Raw genomic sequence first — 23,634 nt, forward strand, 5'->3', positions numbered from 1 at the left:
CAGATGATGCAGACTCCACAGTCCGACTGATTACACCGTTATGCTACAATACATATTTTGGATTAAAAAAAAAAAAAATCATTTTAAAAAGACACTGCAAGAGCTTGTAACTCAGGCACCATTTTTTGGTATTGAACATTTTAAATGCTATAGTGCTGCTTTGGATGTTAACTGATTATTTTGTGTTGTGTTTTCACACGGGACACTGCAATTTCTTACTTGCAGAGATTATGTAAAGCCGTTTATTTTAGTGGACCAAAAATCCATTTTTTTAAAAATTGTGTAATGCATGTCCCTATAGCTAACGAGTAGCATTTAATGTATAGTAAATTGCATTAAACTCATTAGAATAAAAGGTTTTGAAAACGACAGAAATCTGCAATATTCATTCTCATGCAAATTGTAGCTATGCAAAACAGAAAAACTTCCTTTTTGAGGCTGTACATTTAATACCAGACAAGTCCGCTAAAGTAGAAGTCATTATGCAAACTACTACAGTAAAAGCTCTCAAGTAGGACCCAAGGCTTTAGTTATGATATCAACTTCAAATAAATTAAAATGTCTTTTGTTTCACAATCTTACCAAATGCATTTTTAGGAATATACTATTAATCTAGAAATGCAAACTGGGACATTTCGGCAATAGCCACAAGTGCAAAACGTTGTAAAATCAAAACGATTGGTTTGAGCCTCAGCTCTCCTTGACTTATAGAATGAAGAAGCATTCCTTAATTAGCCCATCGGGTTAAGTGCAAGCATTAATGGGCCTTTCCCAAACTCCAGCGTGACATCTTTCTCCAAACATGGCCAACAAGAAAGTTCCATTAGCAATATTAATACAAGCTTAGTTGATCATTTTCATTCAATTAACATCTTTCAATTAAATAGATAGCTTGACAATAGAAGTGATAAAAGATCTGAAGGGGTGGCTGATGACTCCAACCAAACATTAGCGTGTTAGGGGTCAGTAGTATTAAACGCACTGTAAATCTAGCACTCAATTTGGAAAATGCATTTCCCCTGCTCCCACCACTTTAATGGGCAGTTTTAGCTGACAGGAGGTGTTTGCACCAATTTTATATGGAATTTCTTGCAAACCCATCTTCACCTGCTCAAGTTCCTGGCTCAAAAAAAAAAACTTTCCACCTCCGAGCTGAGAAAGCTTTCATTAATTAGAACTGGTTCAATCCTTTTTGTGAAGTTCAGTGGTTCAGGAAGTGTACCAATACATAAGTGAGCAGAAGTATGCTGTTGCTTCTCTCGAAAATACAAGATAAGCAACGCATTACTTAATGAATTGCCTATTATTATTACCTATTAAGCTGCAGAGCTATAACAAATTTAAAAAGTACTTTATTTATTTTAGTTTTGATTCACATTCACATTGCTCACTACACAGTAAATAAATCAATTAGCCTACACATTAAACAAACCGGAAGCAGTATCTTAAAAATGTGTGGTTGCTTTTGTGAAGCATGACTACATATACTAAGGACTTATTCCAGAAGTCCTTACCTTGAAAAGCTGAATCCATTGCTTCTGCTCTGCCTGGATGCGCTGCTGAATCTCAGTGTTGGTTTTCACCCCCACGCTCTTGAACGCTGCAATGTATTCCTCACGGTGCTCAGGCTTGGTTTCTGGGTAAGCCAGCTGGATGATTCCTAAGCAGGCATCTCGAAGGCAGCGTGATAACGAAACCAGCTCCAACAATGTGAACGGCATCATTGACGACTGGCTCTGCCCTGCAAGAAGACAACTGGACATTTATGCTTTTAAAACAGGAGGAACTAACTGTATGACTACATCATATTTACCACAGTGTTATAATAAAAAAAAATCAATTTACAGTGGTATGTATACCAGTGCAATCTTATCTTAAATCTGCAATAAATGTAGTCAGTCATTTAGAGATATTTCAGAAAAAAATCTTTCATATAAATGTAAAATAAGTAGCTTGTTTAGAAAGCAAGTAACTACAATAGCATCTTTATTATCCAATCCCTGACTCTCCAATAACCGCTCATGTTAAGTTGTGTGCAATGCACTTCAGCTGCATTGTAATACAGATGATGCACCCAACCACCTTCCTCCCTCTTTTGGTTACTGTGCACATAATTAGGGTCCTGCCTTTTATGCAACCTGTTTTTTTCAATTGTAATTCAACTGCTATCCCCTTGATGTCCCTGCAGCCACTCCAGTTATAGTAATCAAATGCACAATTAAGAAATCAACACATTATGCTTTGACTAATTAGAAAAATAAAAGCTAATTATGATGAGTATAAATGGTAATTGAATAAATTGATGCATTAAAAGAAAAATCGAGAGACCTAAACATGGTGTCAAAGACATTGCAATCAAAAAGCATTTCACTGAGCGAACGCACGCAACAATATCCACCTGGTGTTCTGCACACCGATGGGTAGAATTTATTTTGCACAACTTGCAATTTATTGTTGGACCACACTCGAAGGTCAACAATAGACCGACATTTATCATCAGAAAAACACAGAAAACAAAAAGGCTGAGATTGACAGCTATGAGACGACGTCCTCCAGTAAAAAATGTAAGGGGAACGAGAATTATGAACGCCAATGAGATGTTATTTTCGATTTGACAGAGGCATTTGTTTGTGCTAATGTTCCCCTGGAAAAAACTGATAATCCCAAACTACGTGCAAACATGTAATAAATGCGTGAGCAATTCCTACAGCAGGTCAACTGAGAAGGGAATATCTACCCCAAATTGCTGAGTTGCACAAGATGAAAATAGTACAACTGGTAAAGATGTCTGACAGTGTATCTGTAGTTACTGACAAGTCTACAAATGCAAAAGATCACTATGTTTTGCACATTTTGTTTGTTCTCAAAGGACTATCGAATACCTTCGAACTGAAAGTAATATTAGCCGATACAGTTAATGTGCACTCTGTGAATTACTCATCGGTGGCACAGGGCGTTGTGAAATGTTTAAACGCATTTGAAGTTAATTTTAATAATGTGACTGGATTTGTCTCCGATAATGCCAGTTATACGATCAAAGCATACAATGACATTCTTCAAGGTTTACTGCCAAATTCAGTACATTTGACTTGTAATGCCCACATAATAGCCCTTGCCAGCAATATCTGGGCAACCAACTTTTCGAAATCAGACAAGCTGGTTGCAACCGTTAAAAAAATTGTTTAAACATTGCCCAAGTAGAAAACTACATTTTAAAAGACCACCTGACAGAAGCAATCCAACAAGAAGGCTGTACTTTACCCATAAAGTTGCCACCTGAGCCATGCAGAACACGATGGGGCACTTGGTATTCTGTGCTGAATATCATTTCAAATACATCCCTTTTTACGCAGGTTTCGTGGAAAAGCAAATGCACATTTCACCAAACACTGTAGTGTTAATGGACCTCTAGAAACTGCTTAAAGATGTGCAAAGTTTAAAATCTCAACTCTGCCTAATTGCGACGCATGCCATGGGACTGGTGGATCTGATTCAGTGGTTTGAAAGCCGTGAAGTGAGAGTCCATCAAACATATAATAAAGGTGCAGAATTAATAAATACATACCGAGCAATGACACAAGAGGTACACAGCACAGACTCCGCAATAAACAAACTATGTGTAAAAACCATCCATGACGTTTCTGAAAAACTGACTAATTACTACTACCCGGATCAATGGAAAAAGAAACCATGTTTTTTTCAACCAGCTCATAACTTTCTGATGGCAGTAAGGATATTCAACCCACATCAAGAAGCCCTCCCATTATATTCTATTCTAGGATTTGATGCTGACTGTAAATCAGAAATGGACAAATACTTGCCATATGCAAAAGAAAACGGCAGGAGAATGACTTTGAATGAATTTTGGATTAAAGCTGAAGATTTATTTCCCAATTTAACATGAAAGGCTAAACTATATTTGCCAGTTGTTGCCAATTCTGTAGATGCTGAAAGAAGTGTTTCTTCTTATGGCCAAGTTTTTACAGATCAACATCAATCTATGAAAGAAGGCAGGGTTAACCAACTGACGATGCTTAAGTTTAATAGCAACATTCAATGCATGTGACATTTTCTTTCATGAAACTAAGTGACACTATGTGCTGCTTGCGAACAACCCTGCATCATCATTATTATTATTATTATTATTATTATTATTATTATTATTATTATTATTATATGTGTAATATATATGTTACAGCACTGATGTTATGATGTCAGTATTTTATATAAATTGTTCTGGGAATTAGTGCTGTTTTTTTAAAATATTTTGTTGACAAACTATGTGTTCATACTAGTAAACTGAAACATTTAAATGGATTTATTTACACATTCTAAGAAATAATATTGAATAAGATGTATTAGTAATAAAGGGATGCATGACTAAATAAATGTCCGTAGCTGTTGCTGCCGCCTAATCAATGCGCCAATGCGCGTTAATAGAATGACTAATTGAGATGTTTAAAGGAATCAGGAGATTATTAATCAATTAGTGGTTTAATTAAGCAGACTACATGACCACCGATTTTTTTTCCCCTGCACTATTTGGAATGCATTTACCTTCCGTGGGAATTCCGAAGAATTCGCTGTCATGGATAGAAATGAGTGAATGACTGAACAGAGAACTGAAGAGATAGAAGAGGGGTATGAGCCTATTGGAGTCTTCTGGCGACATTGGTGAACCCCGCGAGATCACTTGTAGCAGTGGAACCATGGACCTGCAAACACACAGGAAAACACCTTCAAACACATGGCAATCCTTTTTTATTAAAACGAGTGACTGGTGCAATACTGCTCCCCTTGCTTCTTATACCTCCAGTCCTGAGCTCATTTTTATAGGTTTTTGTTGTTTTAACTCTTTCAAGCAACCCTCTCTTTTTTACTTGTTCATTATTATATATAGAACTGGAAGTTATCTATTGATTTCTCCAATGTCATTTTGTTATTTGTGAATTGTATACATTCTACATTTTTTGTGAAAGTAATGGGCACATAAACATAAAATCAGAAGGTATTTTAATGTGCAGATGTTGCAGGTGGTAAGCAGCACATTGCTTATATATGAGCACATATTCGAAACATGTTTATTTGAAATAACAATCATGTGGTCAAAGTGAGCTAAAAATTAGGACTTTCACTCCATTTTTAGCTTTGAACAAAAGTCTAGCAGCCATTACACAGGTAATCTTATGGTAAAGGTTTCTTACCCGGTTATCATTTTTGTTGTCATTGAGGTTATTAAGTGCCAAAGATGCCTCAAAAATCTTGCATTGAAGGCCAAACTGTACAGAAGTCTGAAAGAACAAGTGAACCATGTTAACTTAGTACCACAATGTATAACATATTTCTTCATCTGCCGAAAGCCTTGTAAGAAACACCCTACCTTCCAAAAAAGTCCTACGGATTACAGTAAACATTACATTACATTCAAAATACACTCATTCCTGAAACCTGCAGGTAAAACTAATCTGTTGCAAACCATTGAAAATATAACAAAAAACACATTATTTTTCACTTGTACAACTATGTATTTAAAAACTGGTACTACACTGCAGAAAGGCAAGCTTAAAAGAGGCAGGGAAGTCAGTGTGTTAATAATATGTCTACCTAAAACCACAGCACAGCTCTTTTTTTTGTGTGTGTGGGGGGGGGGGGGGGGGGGGGCATTTTTCTGTTTAATTGTCCTTTTTAAGGAGAAAGTGTAACTTTACAACATTAACGAGGGGAGATATAAAAAGAGAAAATGGTTGAACATCACATCCCAGAGGAATTTCTGGGCCTCCATAGTAAAAGGTGTCAAATTCCTTACATGCAACGAAATAGATTCAATGACCCATTAAGCTTTATTTAGGTGAGGCACCTTCCATTAGTAAACTAGTTAATGGCAAGGATTCCATCCCAGGTCATAAACAGGTCCTGGTTTCCTGCAGAGCTCATTTAAGTTAATGAAGATAATACAATGGCACTGGGCTGCTCCTCACAATGGAAGAGGGGGTCACCAGAGAGACATGGCATGCTTCAACACTCTCTGGGAATTACAAGGTGTTAGAGGATAAGAGATAACACTGGTACCTGCCCTCTAAACAATCCACAAAACAGCTATAACACGCATGTGTAAATGGATGCTGTATTGTGCACGTGCCTTTGTCAGAATCCATGTTTCAGCCCCTCTTTAATGTAATGGTTAACCAGTATAAGATAGCACAGACATGGTAATTGGGGAGACTGCAGAAGAAAAAGCTGCACACAATAGTTCTGACTTAAGAGAATAAAACTATTGGCACCTGGCTGTGCTAATTCAAAGTGTACATACCTAATTTGAAGATGCAGGATGGCTTAAAAGGGCACATCAATTCAGAAGTGCAAATAAAATCACGCAGCATTGATTATTATTATTATTATTTTTTTTTCTTAGCAGGCGCCCTTATCCAGGGCGACTTACAATTGTTACAAGATATCACATTATTTTTACATACAATTACCCATTTATACAGCTGGGTTTTTACTGGAGCAATCTAGGTAAAGTACCTTGCTCAAGAGTACAGCAGCAGTGTCCCCCACCTGGGATTGAACCCACAACCCTCTGGTCAAGAGTCCATAAACACTGCTGCCCATAAATATCATATATTTACTGAAATCCACGTAATATTCAATTTAAATTGAACATAGCAAATACATTTTACATTAATGCTTGATAAATAAATAAAAAACCACAAAGTGTACTAAAGACAATCCAAATCAGTTTGCAAAAATAAACAAACAAAATCTGGCTTTAATATGACCTAAGCTTCAAAGCAAACTGAGATTTGATGTTTTTTTAAATGTGTGCAAAACAGTTCCTTGAAATTAGTATCACCACACTAATGCAGACTGACATGCATGACTTGGAGCTTAAAGGAAATTGACCCCCTACTTCCCCTCATACAATCAATGAGAGATCTTCATGAAGCTTTGCATATGCAATAAACAAGAGTCTGCATTATAATGAGAACAGGGCATCAAGAATAAAAATGACCTTGGACTCTTGAAACATTTTGATGCAATATCATGGTAAAAAAAAAAAAAAGAGGATTCAGAAATAATATTATTAAACACAACTAAGCAATGTATATTGAGGAATATCAAAGCTAAGGAGTTATACAACTATCACTCCATAAATCTTTCAAATTTCACATGAAGAGTAAAATAAAAAGTGAAGGCTTTACTGTAATTAAAGTAGTTTAATGCTCAATCGGGCTGGTTCACTGTATATTTCACTTGGATGACATAGCACTTTACATTATGATGGAAAGACCACAGCAGCCTCATGAGAGGAATACTTTATATCACTTACATTTTCATTGTATTTAGGTTCTTGATTAACAGCCTATTATGTGTGCTGTCAGGTTGTTTCTACTTAGATCTTATTTTTTTTTTTTTTTTTTTTTTTGGCATGCATACTAATCCACTCACCCACTTGGTCAGTTTCTAAGAAGCTGAACTTGTGAAATGTGGTGGCTTGAAATGAACACAGGGGGTGTGCAGCTGCAATATCTGCCCCCTTTGCATCTGTGATCTCTACTGCACTGTAGATACGTTTTACATTCACTTACTCTGAGTTTTATAGGGGGAAGAAATTACAGTTGCATTCCCACCATATTAGTCATTTCTAAAACCACCCAACTTCACAAATCCAGCTTTTTAGAAGTCTTTCCAGTTGTAAAAGGACATTAGTTAGCAAGCCTGGTAAATAATGATCAAAGAAACCTCAACAGAGAATTCTACAAGGATAATAAACACATATAGAAAATAAATATTTCAAAAAAGTACAGCAGATTGCAAAAAGGAACCCTTTTAACAAATCAATTAAATCATACATGAAAGCATTAAACACATTTTAAAGTTTGTGATATAACCATACAATATATGCCATGGGACACACATTTCAGAAGGGCTAAGGGTGGAGCAGGGTATTAAGCTGGCACTGCCCTCTCACCTCTCCATGACAAGGTTGAGGCACATGGGAAACCCTTGGTAGCTAAAGGGTGACAGCAGAGTCCATATTTGACCGTATTGTATATCTCTCAGTTATGTGAAAACACATTTCCTGGCTTCTGTTTAACAAACTAAAAGGCATGCAGCCTATACTAATACACTGTAGAATTAACATCCTGTAGCATTTACAGCAAATGTGTTCTTTGCTTTTGATGTACCTTTTTCAACATAATCACAATAGTTTGGGTGTTTCTATTCACACACCAAGTCATTAATCAGCTGTGGAACAAAATCAAATATATTTAATGATAAAGGATTCTCTGCAGTGCTTGTATATATACAGCGAACTTGCATGTGAAGGGGCCCCCAAACAGCCTTGGTGCTTGGAACTTGGTGTCAGCTTTTATTATGTTGAAAAAGATATCACTGCGATACCTACAAAACAGGACACAGCACAGGTAAAAGTACACAGCAGGGTGTTCTGTAACCAAATACTTTTTTTTTTTTTTTTTAAAGAAAAACCATTATATTTGCATACATTTTGAGTCTTGCCTGCAAAGAATTACAAAGTCCAAATATATTTAGTATTTTCATTAAAGTGTATTTGCCATGAAAATGCAACAATTCCTTATGTCCGAAAGCAATTGTGGTGTTCTGCAATAAATTTAAACTGCAAACATTAAGCATAATTTAATTGACAGTGATACCATTTCTGTTATTCTGGATATGTTTAAATTTAAATGTTATTTAATGTCACAGTGATTATGGATAGGTCAGCAAACTCTCTCTCTCTCTCTCTCTCGGCTGCTACTTCAATTAAAAAAGGATTTGCAATTCAGCAAACTCACACCAAGACTACAGCAAATTTCCACCAGCACTAAATGTAACTGGACAAGCATGACCAGGCTTGTCAATTAAAACAACCTTGATTTGAGGTTTGATGCCATCTCTGAAGAACACCCCCAGTTTCACAATGGCTCATGACAGTGTAAGCAAAACAAAAGACTTAGTTCACTGATGTCTTTTGCCATGTAAACTACACAATTACAGCCGGAGCTCTAAACAAACTTCTGAGTCACAGTCTTGCCCCCAAGTCTTCCCGTGCTGTTAATGACATCAGACTACTGAACAAAGCCTGTACAGTGTGTGGTGCATGCAATTAGAGAGTGATTCCTCCCAAAAGCATCTGCATACAATTGCATTTCAACACCCCTGTTGCTATTCCAAAAGGCTTAATTTCACGTACTGTACATCAACCTGAAAAAAGAGTTTACATCCCAGCATCTCACACTGAGATACAGTTCAGTAATTCTTTGTGACTTTCCACCTGAGAATTAAGTGACATGTAGGAGGACAGTGTCATTATCTGAACTTCTGACACTAACACATGCACGTAAGATTGGGGACAGAGAAGCAACACACAGGAAGTGAAAACAAACAAGCAAAAATACAGCTGAGGCCGATCCATGCAAAAGGGACTTACAGTTAATAGAATGTTCAATTACAGGAGGTTCATTTAGTAAATGTTACATTTCAGATTGGGAAGACATTTAATAAAACAAAATCCAATTTAGTTTTTTTGCCCACTCTCCTCTTAGACACTCCTTGGCGCATATTTTTTTGTAGTGATATAGATTTGAAAATGTTTATTGTAACAGAGGAATCCATTTTCCCCCCTCTCTTTCTCTTACTGTTTCAACTACTGCTCTGCTCTAAATGAAGAAATACATTTTATTTAACTAGACGTTCTGTGAATTTTATGTAAAGATCTACACAGGCAGAAATGTACTGTTTCATGTCATTCTTCTGTGTGGGGGTGCAGTAAATCAGTGCTCAGGAAACAGCAGCTGTGCTCCAACAATTGCAGCAACATAAGCACACACCGCTCTCCTTCCTTCAGTGAGCTTCTTTGCCAGGAGTGCACCAGTAAAATCCTCGCTAGAGCATGGATACATTTAAATCCAGTAATTATTAGCCAGAGAAGCAGGTTATTTGCAGCAATAAAAGACAGGCGCCCTAATTCAGAAGCAGCTATGATCTCCTCATCTCACATCCTGCCCTAATGCAATTAGCCTGCAAAGAGCTAATTACCCTAATCGAGGAATGACAGTTTCACTGACATCTTACTTCCTCTGACAGCCATAAACACCAGTGGGTGAAGACAGCGGCTAATTGGCTTGCTTCATCATTATTTACATTAGTGTTTGCATTACTGAGGAGAAAATGCTATCCAATGGCTGAAGCATTTGAAATAAATGGTTTATTACAAACACTTAAAGCAATCTGTTTATTGCCCCAAAATGGCGTTTCGTTGAACCTGTATTTGAATCTGTGAAAAATGATTAGTACTGTGTACCCAGAGTGCTGTATTCAATATGCTGCCTCAAACAGAGGGCACAGGGCAGTGAAACTATAGGGTGTGGATGCTGCCTCGAACAGAGGGCACAGGGCAGTGAAACTATAGGGTGTGGATGCTGTGGTTTGTTCTGTTGGGTATTTGTATTCAGCAATTTGCAGATTTTTGAGGACGTGTGTGAAAAGATAAAAATTATTATTATTTGTCGTTACTGTACTTCTACAAGATACACATGCTGAGGGGCAGCAGGACATGTTCCTGGACTCTGTAGGAGCTTGCAGGGCTCTCGTCATGATGTGCATTTGCAGGATTCAATTACCCTTCGTTTAAATAAAAACTAAAAAAATGTTCCCAGATATTTTACTTTTATTGATTTTATTATTATTATTATTATTATTATTAGTAATTTTTACTACTTGATATTGCATACTTCTTTCTGTTTTAACCAACATATAAAGCACTTTGAGATACTTGGTTAATAAAACGCAAATAATCCCCCTGTTTCTGTGACCTAAAGACATCACGACCAATGTGACACTGCAAGCTGCACTTTGTTACCTAAAAAGACTGTCTGCTTGTGTTAGCAGCAGCTTTGCGGATGACCTGTGGGATTAGGGGAGTGATGATTGCTCACCTCACTTTGGGGACCATCATACGATGCTGCACCATCAGTGTGTGACAAATCGACGCCATCATAGTGAAGACGTCCTCACTGGCACAATCTCGCCACACCAGGTTCAGGAGTGCGTTTGTCTGCTGCTTTGTGTCCAGCTTGTGTATGCACTGCTCTGTTATGAACTGGACCGATATCTTGCGATCCTCCTGCAAAAAATGCAGCAATCAGGCAAATAGGGAGTGGCTAGGCAAACTACTGCTAGACAATCACATAACAAAGGTACTCATGTTAAAATAATTAAGATATATAAAATGTACTCAGATCTTTCTTGAAAAAACGACTTCCTTGAACGAGCCAAACGGGCACATATTGTACATGATAAGACTCTGTTCTCTTTAAGACTAAGCAGGTATCCTCAGGGTTCTACCAAAAAGGGAATGCTCTCCTTGCTGTTATCTGACAGGAAGTTGCGACTGCAGGTGTGCTTATTTACAACACAGATACGAGTCTAGCAATCATATTAGCCACATTTGGTATAGGGGTAACAGCACTGTGCTTTCAAGACATACAGACTGTATCTTAATTCAAACAGCACTTACATCTTAACAGACAATTTCTTCTTTCCTTTGTACTTCTGACGTAATTAGTCTTTATTATTGAAAATATTTGTTTTTATGTTTTATTTATTCACTTTGCGCCAGCACAGGTACACCTCAATAGTGCAAGCACTAATACAAAGTCACATAAGTGTAGTAAAAAGGTTACTACGTTTGTGTGCTCCCTTGGCATTGAGACAAGCTATAAGAAAAGAGTGAACTCAAGAACTGCAAGAGCAACCCAGATGCTTGTATCAGTTTATGACACAGTGCTGAAACTTCTTGTGGATTTGATAACCATAAAACAATCATGTATTCGGACCTATGTTCCCTTTCTTGAGATCTAAGGGCTTCAAGCCTTACCTGGGAAGACATTGTTTTCATCCCACCATCCTCCTCATCATCATCATCCGAGTCACTGATGACCTCCTGTCTGCTGGTGCTGGTCACAGACACGGGTAACTGGGGTAGGAGGGTTTGTAGTGTTCTCAAGTACAGCAGCAAACCTTCTTCCGAGAGGCTACCTACAAGCAAAAACACAGACAAGTTCATTTTTTCTGTGAAATTTACCATATTAAACAGTCAAAATGGTAACTCTTCATCACAGCTCCTTACATTACATAGATTCTTCTTCATTTATTATTGTTATAATTATTTAAAGATAAATAAAAAAGTATATACACATGCATACACACATAGATAGATATCTATATATATAGATATCTATATATCTATATATATATATATATATATATATATAAACAGTCACTCTGCTAATTCAATCTGAGATCTAACCTAGATGAAAATATCATATTTTCCTAAAATGTGTTTTCTATATGATTATCACATTTTCCTTAAAAAAAAAAAAAAAAAGCCTCAAGGCTGATTGTAGGTAAGACAGGTGGGTAACATATGAACATTGTGCTGTTCATTGAAGCCTATTGGTGAATCATTGCTTGTGCAATGCCAATATGCTTCCCCATAATATTTAGAAGCATATTAGTAAGCATGTCAAACAATGATCCATACAGAGAAAATGTTGATACCAAGTTACGGCGCAATTTAATAAGCTGTTTTCCAGATGCTGTATATGCAATAATGTAAATGTGACATACAAATGGACAAATGTACGGACAAACAGACATCCCCATACAAGCCCAGAATCTAATACTCTCAGCTTTTGCTACATAAATCTAAATACCAAGTTTTATCACAATTGTATAAGCGTGTGTGCAATGTGAAGTGCGACACCCCTACATACGCCTCTACTGTATCCCCATCTGGGGGGTTATTATAAGCAACACAAAAAACTAACAAAACTGTTAATTTAGCACCAATACATTAAAAAATAATAATAAAGCACTGAACATGACTAAGTGCAATTGTATAATGGAAACACAAGCATTGTGGTGGTGTGCAGAGCTACAGGTAACGGGCTCCTTTACCTAAGTGTGTTTCCCCAACAGCTAGGACAAAATATAATAGCCAAGGTGCCTTGACATGCGTCAGCAGAGAGGCGCTCACTGTCCCCAGCAATGCACGCAAAAACGGTTCAAAAGGGAAAGAGCAACGAGCATCAGCCAGTGCTGGAATGAAAAACTGGAATATCTGATCCGTGAACGGCGAGGATATAAACTCCTCCATGAAGCCTGCAAAAACATATTGCCTGCAAAAAAAAAAAGAAAGAATAAGAAAAATTAAATAAATAACAACTGTTTTCTGTTTTATATTAATATACACAGTTTGTTGTGCATCTTAGGGACAGGGTGTGTCTGTAAAGGTCATTTCAAAAGCTTATTGTACAAATTATTTCCATCCAATTCACACAGAACAGAACTCAGTTCACTTGGAGGTGAACCCAGAGGCAATGTTGCTGCTTCGCTTCCACATCTTTCTGAACTAATTTTGCTTTTCACACGGCACTCAAGCAAACAAACCAAACTTGATGCGTTTGTCCTCAATCCATTTTCTCTGGATCGAGGACGCTGTTTTACAGCTGTGCTTGAAATAGAAATCCTAGCATTCCAAAAGTGGTGGAATGAACTTGATAAAAGAGGGTGCCACCCATCCAACACAACCATGCCTCCAGATCAATGTATTAACAGTTAAAATACAATGACGCTGCATGAGTGGTTTTATTAATTATCACTGACTGCACCACACCAAATAATAATGTCTACAAAGCCGGCAGATCAACCGGTTCATCTAAAACGAGATTCATTCTCTTCCCCAAATATTACCTTTATTTGCTTGTAGTACTAATATTTCAGCGACAGCAGGACTGGTAAAGACAAAAGGCGTCCTAAAACTAATACTGCTCACCATCTAGAAAGCAAATGAAGGGACGTTTTACAATGGGCTCAGGAGGGAGAATGTGGATTACAGCTTTTTTGTTTTACTAGCGTTTTATCCTGGGTTCATTTGCTATTTTATTGTAAGAAAACTGCAGTGTGTGTTCGCTAAGAATGATTATGATTCAGAACAAATACTTTAGATCTTGCCTTTTGTTTAGTCAATGAGAGTCTGGTTCACATTTATTGCTGGTTGTAAACAATTTGTTGAAGCAATTAAATTGTTCAAGTTACTCAAAGTGAACGTAGAGGATTTACTGTAGTCAGGGCCTGCTGGGGGTCCACTGTGGTTTATCTTGGTGTGATTTTACATAAAGTCCTCTACTCAAATCATATACAAAGTAGAGGATCTAAACACTGCTGTTGTTTACACAATTAAACTGCAATCCTCCCTGCCATTTTAAGCATCTTTACATACAGTAATACCCACGAGAACTGTCAGGTGACTGATTTTCATAACCTTGGTGCACCCAATTTAAACCAGACAGCAGTGTTTTTGTTTATCATTAATGGTATCTGATTTAGGGTGGGAGTAACATTTAATGGACAGTGTCTTTAAAGTTTGCTGTCTCTCACATGCAGAAACCCAAAAGGTCACATGTCTTCAATTTGGGTCAGAAGTCAGTGTCAAGGTAATTTAGCCTGAGTGTTCATATAACCCTGCAAAAATGAGGTCAGTAGCTCAATTGGTCATTTCAATATTATGTCTTGAAAATGTTGTGGCAGTAGGTTTATGAAAACACTGCCACAAAAGGGTGAACTTTTCTTAAAGTACAGCTGGGTACCTAATATCTCAAATCGATTGGTCTTTATCATCAGTAAACCAAAACATCACATGACCATATAACGTCACAGGTCAAAGGTAAGGGTACTGTTCGATTTACCCTGAGGGGTACACAAAACAACGAGAATATATGAAATGAGATAATGGCTCTTAAAAAGGGAGAGCGGATTTAATAAAACATAGGTGTGCCACTTTATAGATCATTTGAATAGACACCAGTGTATCAAACACATTTCTAATACACACTGGGGTCTATTTTAATTATCTACACAGCAGCGGATCTAAACATTGCTCTTCAACTCTATATGAATCCATCTGGGTTTATTCCCCAGTGGTAATAGACTGACCCTTAACATTACTAAATGCAATTAAAACAATAAACAATATTTAACCACAAACATTAATCAATACAGTTCCTACTATAATGTATTTGATCTTCTAAAGATGAAGTTTTGTCTGGTTACATAACCCACATTTACTATGAATCAAACTAACAGTTTGAGTAGCTTGCAGTAAGGCCCATTCTGAGCATTCTTACCTGGCACCCTGTGAACACGAGGAATAAGTAAAGTGCAATGGTTTGAGAACATGCTCCAGCAGAGCACTGGCATAGGGAACGTGAGGAGCATCACAATACTCCAAACAAGATGGAAGCTTGTGATTTACTAAAATGTAAAGAGTCCTGTAGTATCCTTTATTAAAAAAAAAAAAAAAGGGAAAACAAGGTTAAAAACTGTATTCATTATTATTATTATTATTTTTGTTAAAACAATATTAGGTCTATATATAGAGGATACTGAATGATCGTTCATGGTATGCAGTTTTTATTCGCCGATAGGGGCTCCGTTTTTTTCTCCTGTTACCGGTGTTAATGAAAGGGATACAGGCTGTTTGGATAAGTCGGGCAACTGGCAGATCCTTGAGAACGACTAAACTCGTTCTCAAGGAAATCGGAGTCCAAATCAAAACAACAAGAGAAATCTGAAATTATTTTGTAAGTGTAACATAAAAAGAGAATGGGGTTTTGCTCTGCATTAAAATGCTGAATGCAGGTACATTACATGAACTTTGAAGAAGAAACTCAATTGTTTTTAAGACAGGTTTTTACAATAATTCACAAAGAGAAAACGGAATGTGAAACACACTCACCTTTATGTACCACATAGTGCAAAACTTGTTCAATTAAAGATGCTACACAATTTGCATCTTGCAAAACAGGCAAATATGTTTTCTCTGCAGAAAAGACTTCCAGCATTCTCATAGGAACTGCAACACTTAATTTGTCATCCGTGCAAGTCTGCAGAACCCTAGGAGTACAAAGAACTCAGTTTTTTATATATAAAAAAAGGTTGAATCAAAATTGCTTGAGCTTTCAATTACTTTCAGTGTTTATCAGTCAGGACACTGAAGAAAAGAGACGCACTCTTGTACTAACATGATGTCATGATACTGCAATGGATTCCCACTGTGTATCAGTTCATACCATTGGTCAAAATAACACACAACAGTTTTGTGGAACAAAAACTGTGTGGACTCAAAGTCTGATGCAGACCATAACTTTACAGAAGCATAACGTTACTGTGTTTTCGCAATTGCTTCCTCACAGCCTTGGCTACAGCCCTTGCCCACTTCTCATGCTACAATTCTGTCTTTTCATTAGCTCTGCCTGTCTTCAGAGTTGCTCCATAACAAACCATTTTATGTCACTCACTAGCAACACTTGCATATGTGTATCAGTGCAAGTAGTGAACTATAAACCCATTAAGCACCAAATAACATTTTCAGAACACAAGCTTTATTTATGTAATCTGATACATTCTAAATCAATATGATACCATTCTAAAAGTGTTCAATATTCACAACATACATTCCCAGTGTCCCATTTTGAGGATAGTCAAGTTAGACATGCCAGTAATCAGACCACTGAAATTTCACGCCAGCTATGAAGCTCAACACACAGAAAAGTTAACTTTATCATCACTGTGGGTAAGAAAACACCAAGAAATGTATCATTTTTAGGTTTAAGTTTCTTCATTTATATTGAGGCATCATAAAAGCATCTGAAGGGCTATATTTGCAGAATTAAAAGTTCCATTTAAGGTTGGTTCATACTTCAGACTCTGACATAATTTCTGGTTGGAGCCGAGGGTCACTTGCAGCTTGTGTCTTTTTTGGAAAGTCGTACAGCCTTTTCTCATGCGTCTGCGACCTGAAGTCATATAAGGTCGGATAATGTTGAAAAATGTCAACATTTGCTGCATGGTGGGAGTGAAGCTGCACAGCTTTTATAGCTGTCTGTGCCTGACATATCGCATTCATCTGCGACAGAAGTATGAACCAGCCCTTAGACCTAACTTTTGTGATTAACAAAATTAGAGTAAGTCATCATAACAATACAGTTAAAGAAAAAATTAAAACAGTTAGATGCCACCTAAAACTGCTCAAAAAATGACAGTGTAGCCTGTCCTCAAATGAGGACAATGGTACCTAATGGGTTAAAAGTGCAGTCTCTGGGTTTGCATGATGTGAGGAAATGCCTCAAGTAAATTAAACAATGATGCAGACAAATGATCGATTGGCTTTATTCAAGCACATCACAAGAATAAACACTTCTGTTCACCCTGACTCCTGTGCTTTTAATAAAGCTTTTAACCAGAGGGCACTGAATAAACTTTATATGAACACAGGTGAACAAGCTGCTGAACAAAGAGCAAGATCAGCTTCCAGATCTACCCTGATTGGTCAAATAACTGGAGAATGGTAGTAAAATTATAAAACATACCTGCAACATAAGCCCAACATCCTCTGTATCTGGAATAAGCATGTTTGTCTGTCAGGGCCTGCTAGCTGCTTGACAAACTGGACATTGGACTTCACCAAATTCTGACACATCCATATCTAAACAGAACACGTTAAAAAAGAAAAGATCTCCACATTATTTCACAGGATATACACTAAATCCTCTGAATATACATTAAATCTATGTATGCCCTATGGTCTATTTTAATGGTCTAAACAGTGATGGATTTAAATACCACCACTCTAACTATATATTAATCCAGCTGGGGTTTCCCAATGGGTAATTTATTTACCCACTTACTAAAATGACTGCATATGATAGAGATATAGTGAAACGAGGTTCGCAAAAAACAAGTTTAAACATATTAATACTGGTGTAACACCACAATCCTTCAGTGCAAATGGCAAGAGAAAAGCAGTTTAATAGAAATAAGACTCCTATTGCATAGCAGTTTCACCCATGCCAGGTTTTACTACCAGCTTGATTAGCCCCGGTGTATAGGTAACAAGCTCGGGAGTGTCTTATTAAACTCATAGTTCAACCAGGAATGGATCAAACTGCTATGCAATGAGTCTTACTTCCATCCCTGTACTAGAAATAGAAGATAATAAAATCCAGTTAATACCAGGTTCAAGTATGGTAGTTAAAAAAATATATAAAAAATATATATATATATTTATTTATTGACTCGTGTACTTTATTTTTGTATTAAAAAAATAGTGCACACCAAAAACAGCAAAGCAGCAGTATTGACTGGTGACCATTATATTTACCATTGGAAAATCCTACTGACTTACCAGTCTATTTGAATCTTCACTCTGCCTGTAAAAAAATAGAAGCCGACGTACTAAAAGACTCAAATTAGCTGCATCACTGATGGAAAATCCCCCGCCTGATTGTGCTAAGCAGACACAGTAATCAAACTCGCTTCTTTGGATGGCATACTGGAAAGACAAACAAGGAAAATATATCATTTGATATAAACATTGTGCAAGTTTGCAAGACGGTCAAGTAGAGAGACAAAGGGCATTTAAAATGACTTTCTAGACAGGTACTGACACGTGCCCAAGAGTAAAGACTTATGTTTAAAACATTAGGATACACACAATTGTGCACGGTTTATATTACAATGCAAAGTACATGCACAGGTGCCAGCCCTTGTAGTCTTTTAAAAAAGTTCTCATTCTAAAATGTAAAGAATATAAAAGGCTGACATACTTGCTGTTTTCTGTCCTTGTAGCCTCGTACATACGATTGAATAATAACTGCATTCTTCAGTCTTCGTCTTTCATCCTGGTATATAAAAATAATAATAATAATAATAATAATAATAATAATAATAATAATAATAATAATAATAAATAAATAAATAAATAGGAAATGCATCCCAACAGTTAAGCTATACCTAACTCTGCAGCATCTTCAACTTCTACGCTCTTTGAAGGCAAATGGAAGACTTACAACCACCCAGCCTTTGGTCCAGAGTATGTTTGCTGTATTTTGGTTTGCCGAGTATGAATCTGACATTCTGTATACTACATTTTGCAATATATACTTTTGAAATTAACTTTAACTGTCAATACAAAGATGATCCAGGTATCCAGTGGATGTATTAGCCACACTGTTGAAATGTTGTAAAAATACAGTTGGCAATTAATCTTGTTTTTTACCTCTCTTTTCCTTCTTTCTTCCTGTGTACGATGTAAAAGTGAGGACTTTTCCTCCTTTAAGGAAAAAAAAAAAGATTACATTATGGAGAAGGTCACCTGTTGCAATTAATAAATACAAAATAAAAAACAACACATTACTTGTCTGCATAGTCATAATTAAAGAAGGTGATCTCAGATGGTGTAGGATAAAGTCCTTAACATGTAATAAACTTTCATTGGAATACCACCTGATACCAGATAGTTTGATACAGGCAGCCCACAGCGTGAGAGAAAGGCAAAAGGGACATCCTATTAGTTGTAATACAGGAAGAGAACTTTAGTGTTGAAGTGCCCAGGAAAATTGGCTTTACCGAGTCAATGTGACAAAATTGTGGCGAAAAAATTAACAGCAAAACAATAGGAGACTTGAGAGAAAGTTGTAATGCATATTTTATTGTTCAAATTTCACATTTTAACCAAATCTTTGCAAAATGTGATGAAGTTCCACAGTGATGAAAAAGGGTAACAATATACAGTATAGCAAGTTCTTTACACCATATTTTTTAAAACAAGATGTAATATTCCATTTCTTTTTTTAATCCTACCTTTCTACTCGCTCCCCCAAGAGACACCTTGGGTCGTGTTTTGAAATCTCCTCCAAAGCTATACATGGTTGCAGTTGTTCATTTAGCAGAAGTCTTTTCAGAAAGGAGGCGATTTAAACCTGAAAGAGAACCGACAGCGCTCTCTGTAAAGCACCACAAGAGAAACTAAAACTTTTAACAGGATACTGAATGTGGGAATCTGTGAGTCTGTATGTGGGCGTGTGCAAGTTGTAAAAGCAGAAAATGTATATTGTATTTATTCTGAATCAAACGAAGAAACAAAATCCCCCCCGACTGGTTCCAAGCACAAGGAAAGAAATGAGTTTCTCTTTCGCTTTGTGAAACAAACCCTAACTGCATGATAACTGCATGGCCACCGAATGTTTTTCAAACCCTGATTCAGACCTGTGAACAGTGGAATATTGAAGATGGTCACATTACAGTACTTGGATCTTGTGTACTGTATGCCTCTTTTAAAAACACCCTTATGCATGTTTACCACAGTATGTTTGCAGTTTATCATGCATTCCCCATGATTATATTATGCATTTAGCATAGTGTATCCTGGTTTGCCATGTTATTAATATATTTTACCGTACCTTACTATTGTTTACCATGTTTACCTATGCTTTTTACTATAGGAAACCTTTATAAGGGTAGGGTTGTCTTTTTGTCAGTTACTTAGTGTTGAAAGAGTGTAAATGTTGTTGGATTCATTTTTGACCCAACAACAGTGTACAACATTATGAACCTGCTCAACAAAAAGCCAAAGATGACCACCAGTCAGTCACCTTTGATTACATCATCTCCAAAATCTAAGCAGCACACTTTTTATAGGAAGGGTCAACGCTCAGTAAAATCTGACAGAAATTCATACAGCTGGTGTGCAGCAGTCTTGGTATAAAGAACATCCGAGATACTATCCTGATTGCTATACTGGACAACCAACCCATCAAACATCAGTTAGAGTTGGATTGCTGTTGTGTTGGTTGTTGCTTCCCTGTCCCTGTTTCTGTTTGTGTACTTCTGCTCATGTGCTTCAGAGTGTACTTTTAGTAAGTAGTTACTGTCTGCTTTATCGTTTCCAATCCGGCTGTACATTGAGACAGTTTTTTTAAACTATTTGTGTAACATACTAGGCCTTACTACTGCTATAGTAAAACAATAACAATGCTATGAGATTCAGTCCGACTGTACAAATTGTCTGTCCAGGTACAGTAGGCTTTCACTAAAACGAACAGAGACTGTGTTCTCACTTGGAATGCCTTTTCTCTTCTACCACCAACACATCTGTCCAACATCATGCTGTTACACAGCACTACAGGAAATGGATTCACCAAAACTCAACTTTTATGGAAACCTTGACATTTGCTCACACTTCTCACCATGAAAGCCAGAGGTCACATCATCTATTATTACAAACTAAGTGTCCTCCTTGGTCCAATTCTTAACATATGCAAAGAAAAAACACATACATGTCCCCAGCTCAGTCTAAGCACTAAACAGAATGTGTTCCCCTCTGTTTGACAGGCTGTCCCACACCACCGCTGGCCAGTTTGCACTGCATCTCGCCCTACAGTAGATGACAACGTGTCAAAGCCTCTGCCTTCACAACCGCTATCCCTCTACCATGCCTTTGTCATATTGAATGCTCATCATCCCTCGTCACGATGTTCTGCACTGGCACTACCCACAAGTACAACACATTTTACACAGTACCTCCCAGATGAATCGGTTGCTTTCGTTTAAATTGAACACAGCACATCCGCCTACACTGTGTGACAGCAAATTCCCCAAAACACTGGAGCTGTTCTGACGGCCAATTCCGAATTCCAGAATAACAGAATGTGTATTTACTAACACGTTCAACTTACTCGGCCACAAGCACAAGAAGATCAATCCCTAAAACTAATAAATGAGAATTCCCTACTCTAGACGTAATTGAATAGTTATGTCTACTACTAGAGAGAGTTACACATAACACAGACAAGGCACCAAAGTGTCAACAGAACAGCGATCACAAAACCAAGACAAACTGCGTTGCATAACACTTATTTTAACATAAGGCCTATATGAGACAGTTCATTTTGGCTCCGACCAAAATAATAATAATAAGAAAGCACCACTGTCAACCCTATGTCTTTCGAAAATGACTCAGCAGGTACAACACAATTCCTCGTTTATTTAAACATTCTGTTCACGCTGGCTTGCGTACTACTGTACACTCCGAGTAAACAAATAAGCAACGATGTTTTACACCTAGACGCCTGTACAACTGCTATAAATAATTAGACCTTGCTCCTAATAATATTCAGTTGTGTCGTTTTGGGGGTTGTTTTATACTTTACTCCTAACGGGCGTCGTTATTAATAATTACATACATTAAAATGTACTCATTTTGTAACACATATGTAAAATAAAACTGCTTTACCTGTGATAATGAAATTAGCAACTGAAATAATAACACAGCGAAAATCTGTTCGTTTTAAATGTAGAGTCCCAGCAACGCGATCTTTTTTTTTTTTTTCTTTACTGGATACACAACAGTGTAATAGGAAGACCCGCCTCTTCCCAGCTGTACTCAACGCCGGTAGGCTGTGCAAAGAACATCTTCAGCGGCCAGTGGAGAGTGAAGCTATCAGTCAAAGTAAAATGCACTTCCTTTTCGATTGATTGAGGTTCAGTTTCCTGAAGGTGCTAGAAGAGAGGAGAGTCAAATCAGATAATGAACAGTGTTAGAGAGGCTGGACAGTGCTGGTAAAACAGAATTGCCACCGACTCGGTTTCCATACCAGTCTGAGGCCGAAAAGTATCTATTTTAAAGCAGAATTGCACTGTCACTCTGGACGGAAAAAAATAAAGCACGTAAATCTGTGGAACCACTTACTCCTCTGTCACAGTTTTGACGTGGAGACAGTCTGGCTACATTGCGCGTGCGCGAGAAGTTTACTCCAAACAGCTTATGAAATTGCAAGTCATAACTGACTCTTGTTTATTTTAATTTTTTAAACTGTAGATTTTTCCAGACTGTTTTGTTTCATTATAAAACTATAAATATTGTCTCATTGGCCTTAAGTTTAGAAAAAGAGAGAGTTTTAATAATAATACTTATAACCATAAATGTAAACAAAATGGCTAGGAATAGAAGTACTGGGCTGAAAGAAGAGAGATAGAGTTTGTGTATGTATGTATGTAATATTATATATATATATATATATATATATATATATATATATATATATTGGTCTTAAGTTTAAAGAAAAATAAATGTTGGAAAAAGTTAAGCTGATACTGTCATGTCAAGTCCCACTCATTTAAGGAACTTTTTAATTGTCAATTTTATGCTGTATTTTTTCTAAATCTCACTCATGGTATGTTCTAACCTTGGTATCACAAAAAAAAAAAAAAGATAAAGAAACAACAAGCTATGAATGGTCCCATTGCTTGTATGTACATCTGTGCCTGGCTTGTGTTCTGAATCATACCTGCCTAGCACTTTGTGGCAATGTGCAGCACTGGTGTGTACTAATCGGAGCAGAGCTGTGGAGTTTATTGGTTTGGTCAGCTTGGGTTAGGATACTGCAGGTTAAGCTGGACTAAGACAAATGGGTCCTTTAAAAATCCTTTGCTAAAGAGTCTCCAGACTGTACCGGTTCAATGCTTAGTAAGAGGCCAGCCAAGAGCTCACCACAAGTTGCTGAATATCAGTATTCAAGTCACATACATATTTATTATGGTATTTGTGTCTTTAAATATACTGGTGTTTGTTTCAAGATTGGTGATAGTTTGAATTTGTGGGTTATTTCTTGTCAAATTTTCTGGCAAACTGCAAGCCTCAGGTATTGTTCAAATCCAGTAGAAAGTACTACAATAACTGGTCAAAATATGAATCCCTGCCACATCTGA

The 23,634-nt window shown here is 37.0% G+C and overlaps 1 protein-coding gene across 3 annotated transcripts in view; it reads right to left on the reverse strand.

The window, feature by feature from the left end:
• Positions 1–23,634, reverse strand: part of LOC117400677 (ubiquitin-protein ligase E3C-like) — a 67,214-nt gene that overhangs the window by 34,828 nt on the left and 8,752 nt on the right. Inside the window, exons 1-15 of one of the 3 annotated variants that reach the window (XM_059023318.1) lie at positions 22,616–22,678; positions 22,160–22,425; positions 19,729–19,847; positions 19,145–19,198; positions 18,693–18,767; positions 18,272–18,418; positions 17,457–17,572; positions 15,824–15,981; positions 15,213–15,366; positions 12,985–13,205; positions 11,903–12,063; positions 10,962–11,149; positions 5,205–5,291; positions 4,558–4,715; positions 1,515–1,741 (exon numbers count right to left, since the gene is read on the reverse strand). In XM_059023318.1, the coding sequence (XP_058879301.1) occupies positions 1,515–1,741; positions 4,558–4,715; positions 5,205–5,291; positions 10,962–11,149; positions 11,903–12,063; positions 12,985–13,205; positions 15,213–15,366; positions 15,824–15,981; positions 17,457–17,572; positions 18,272–18,418; positions 18,693–18,767; positions 19,145–19,198; positions 19,729–19,794 (1,812 nt within the window). In that variant the 5' untranslated portion in view covers positions 19,795–19,847; positions 22,160–22,425; positions 22,616–22,678. Of the gene's footprint in view, positions 1–1,514; positions 1,742–4,557; positions 4,716–5,204; positions 5,292–10,961; positions 11,150–11,902; positions 12,064–12,984; positions 13,206–15,212; positions 15,367–15,823; positions 15,982–17,456; positions 17,573–18,271; positions 18,419–18,692; positions 18,768–19,144; positions 19,199–19,728; positions 19,848–22,159; positions 22,426–22,615; positions 22,679–23,634 lie in introns of those variants that run through there. The other 2 variants (XM_059023317.1, XM_059023319.1) reach the window with 2 other exon arrangements.

This window comes from Acipenser ruthenus, chromosome 4, assembly GCF_902713425.1.
Source record: "Acipenser ruthenus chromosome 4, fAciRut3.2 maternal haplotype, whole genome shotgun sequence".
NCBI lineage: Eukaryota > Metazoa > Chordata > Actinopteri > Acipenseriformes > Acipenseridae > Acipenser > Acipenser ruthenus.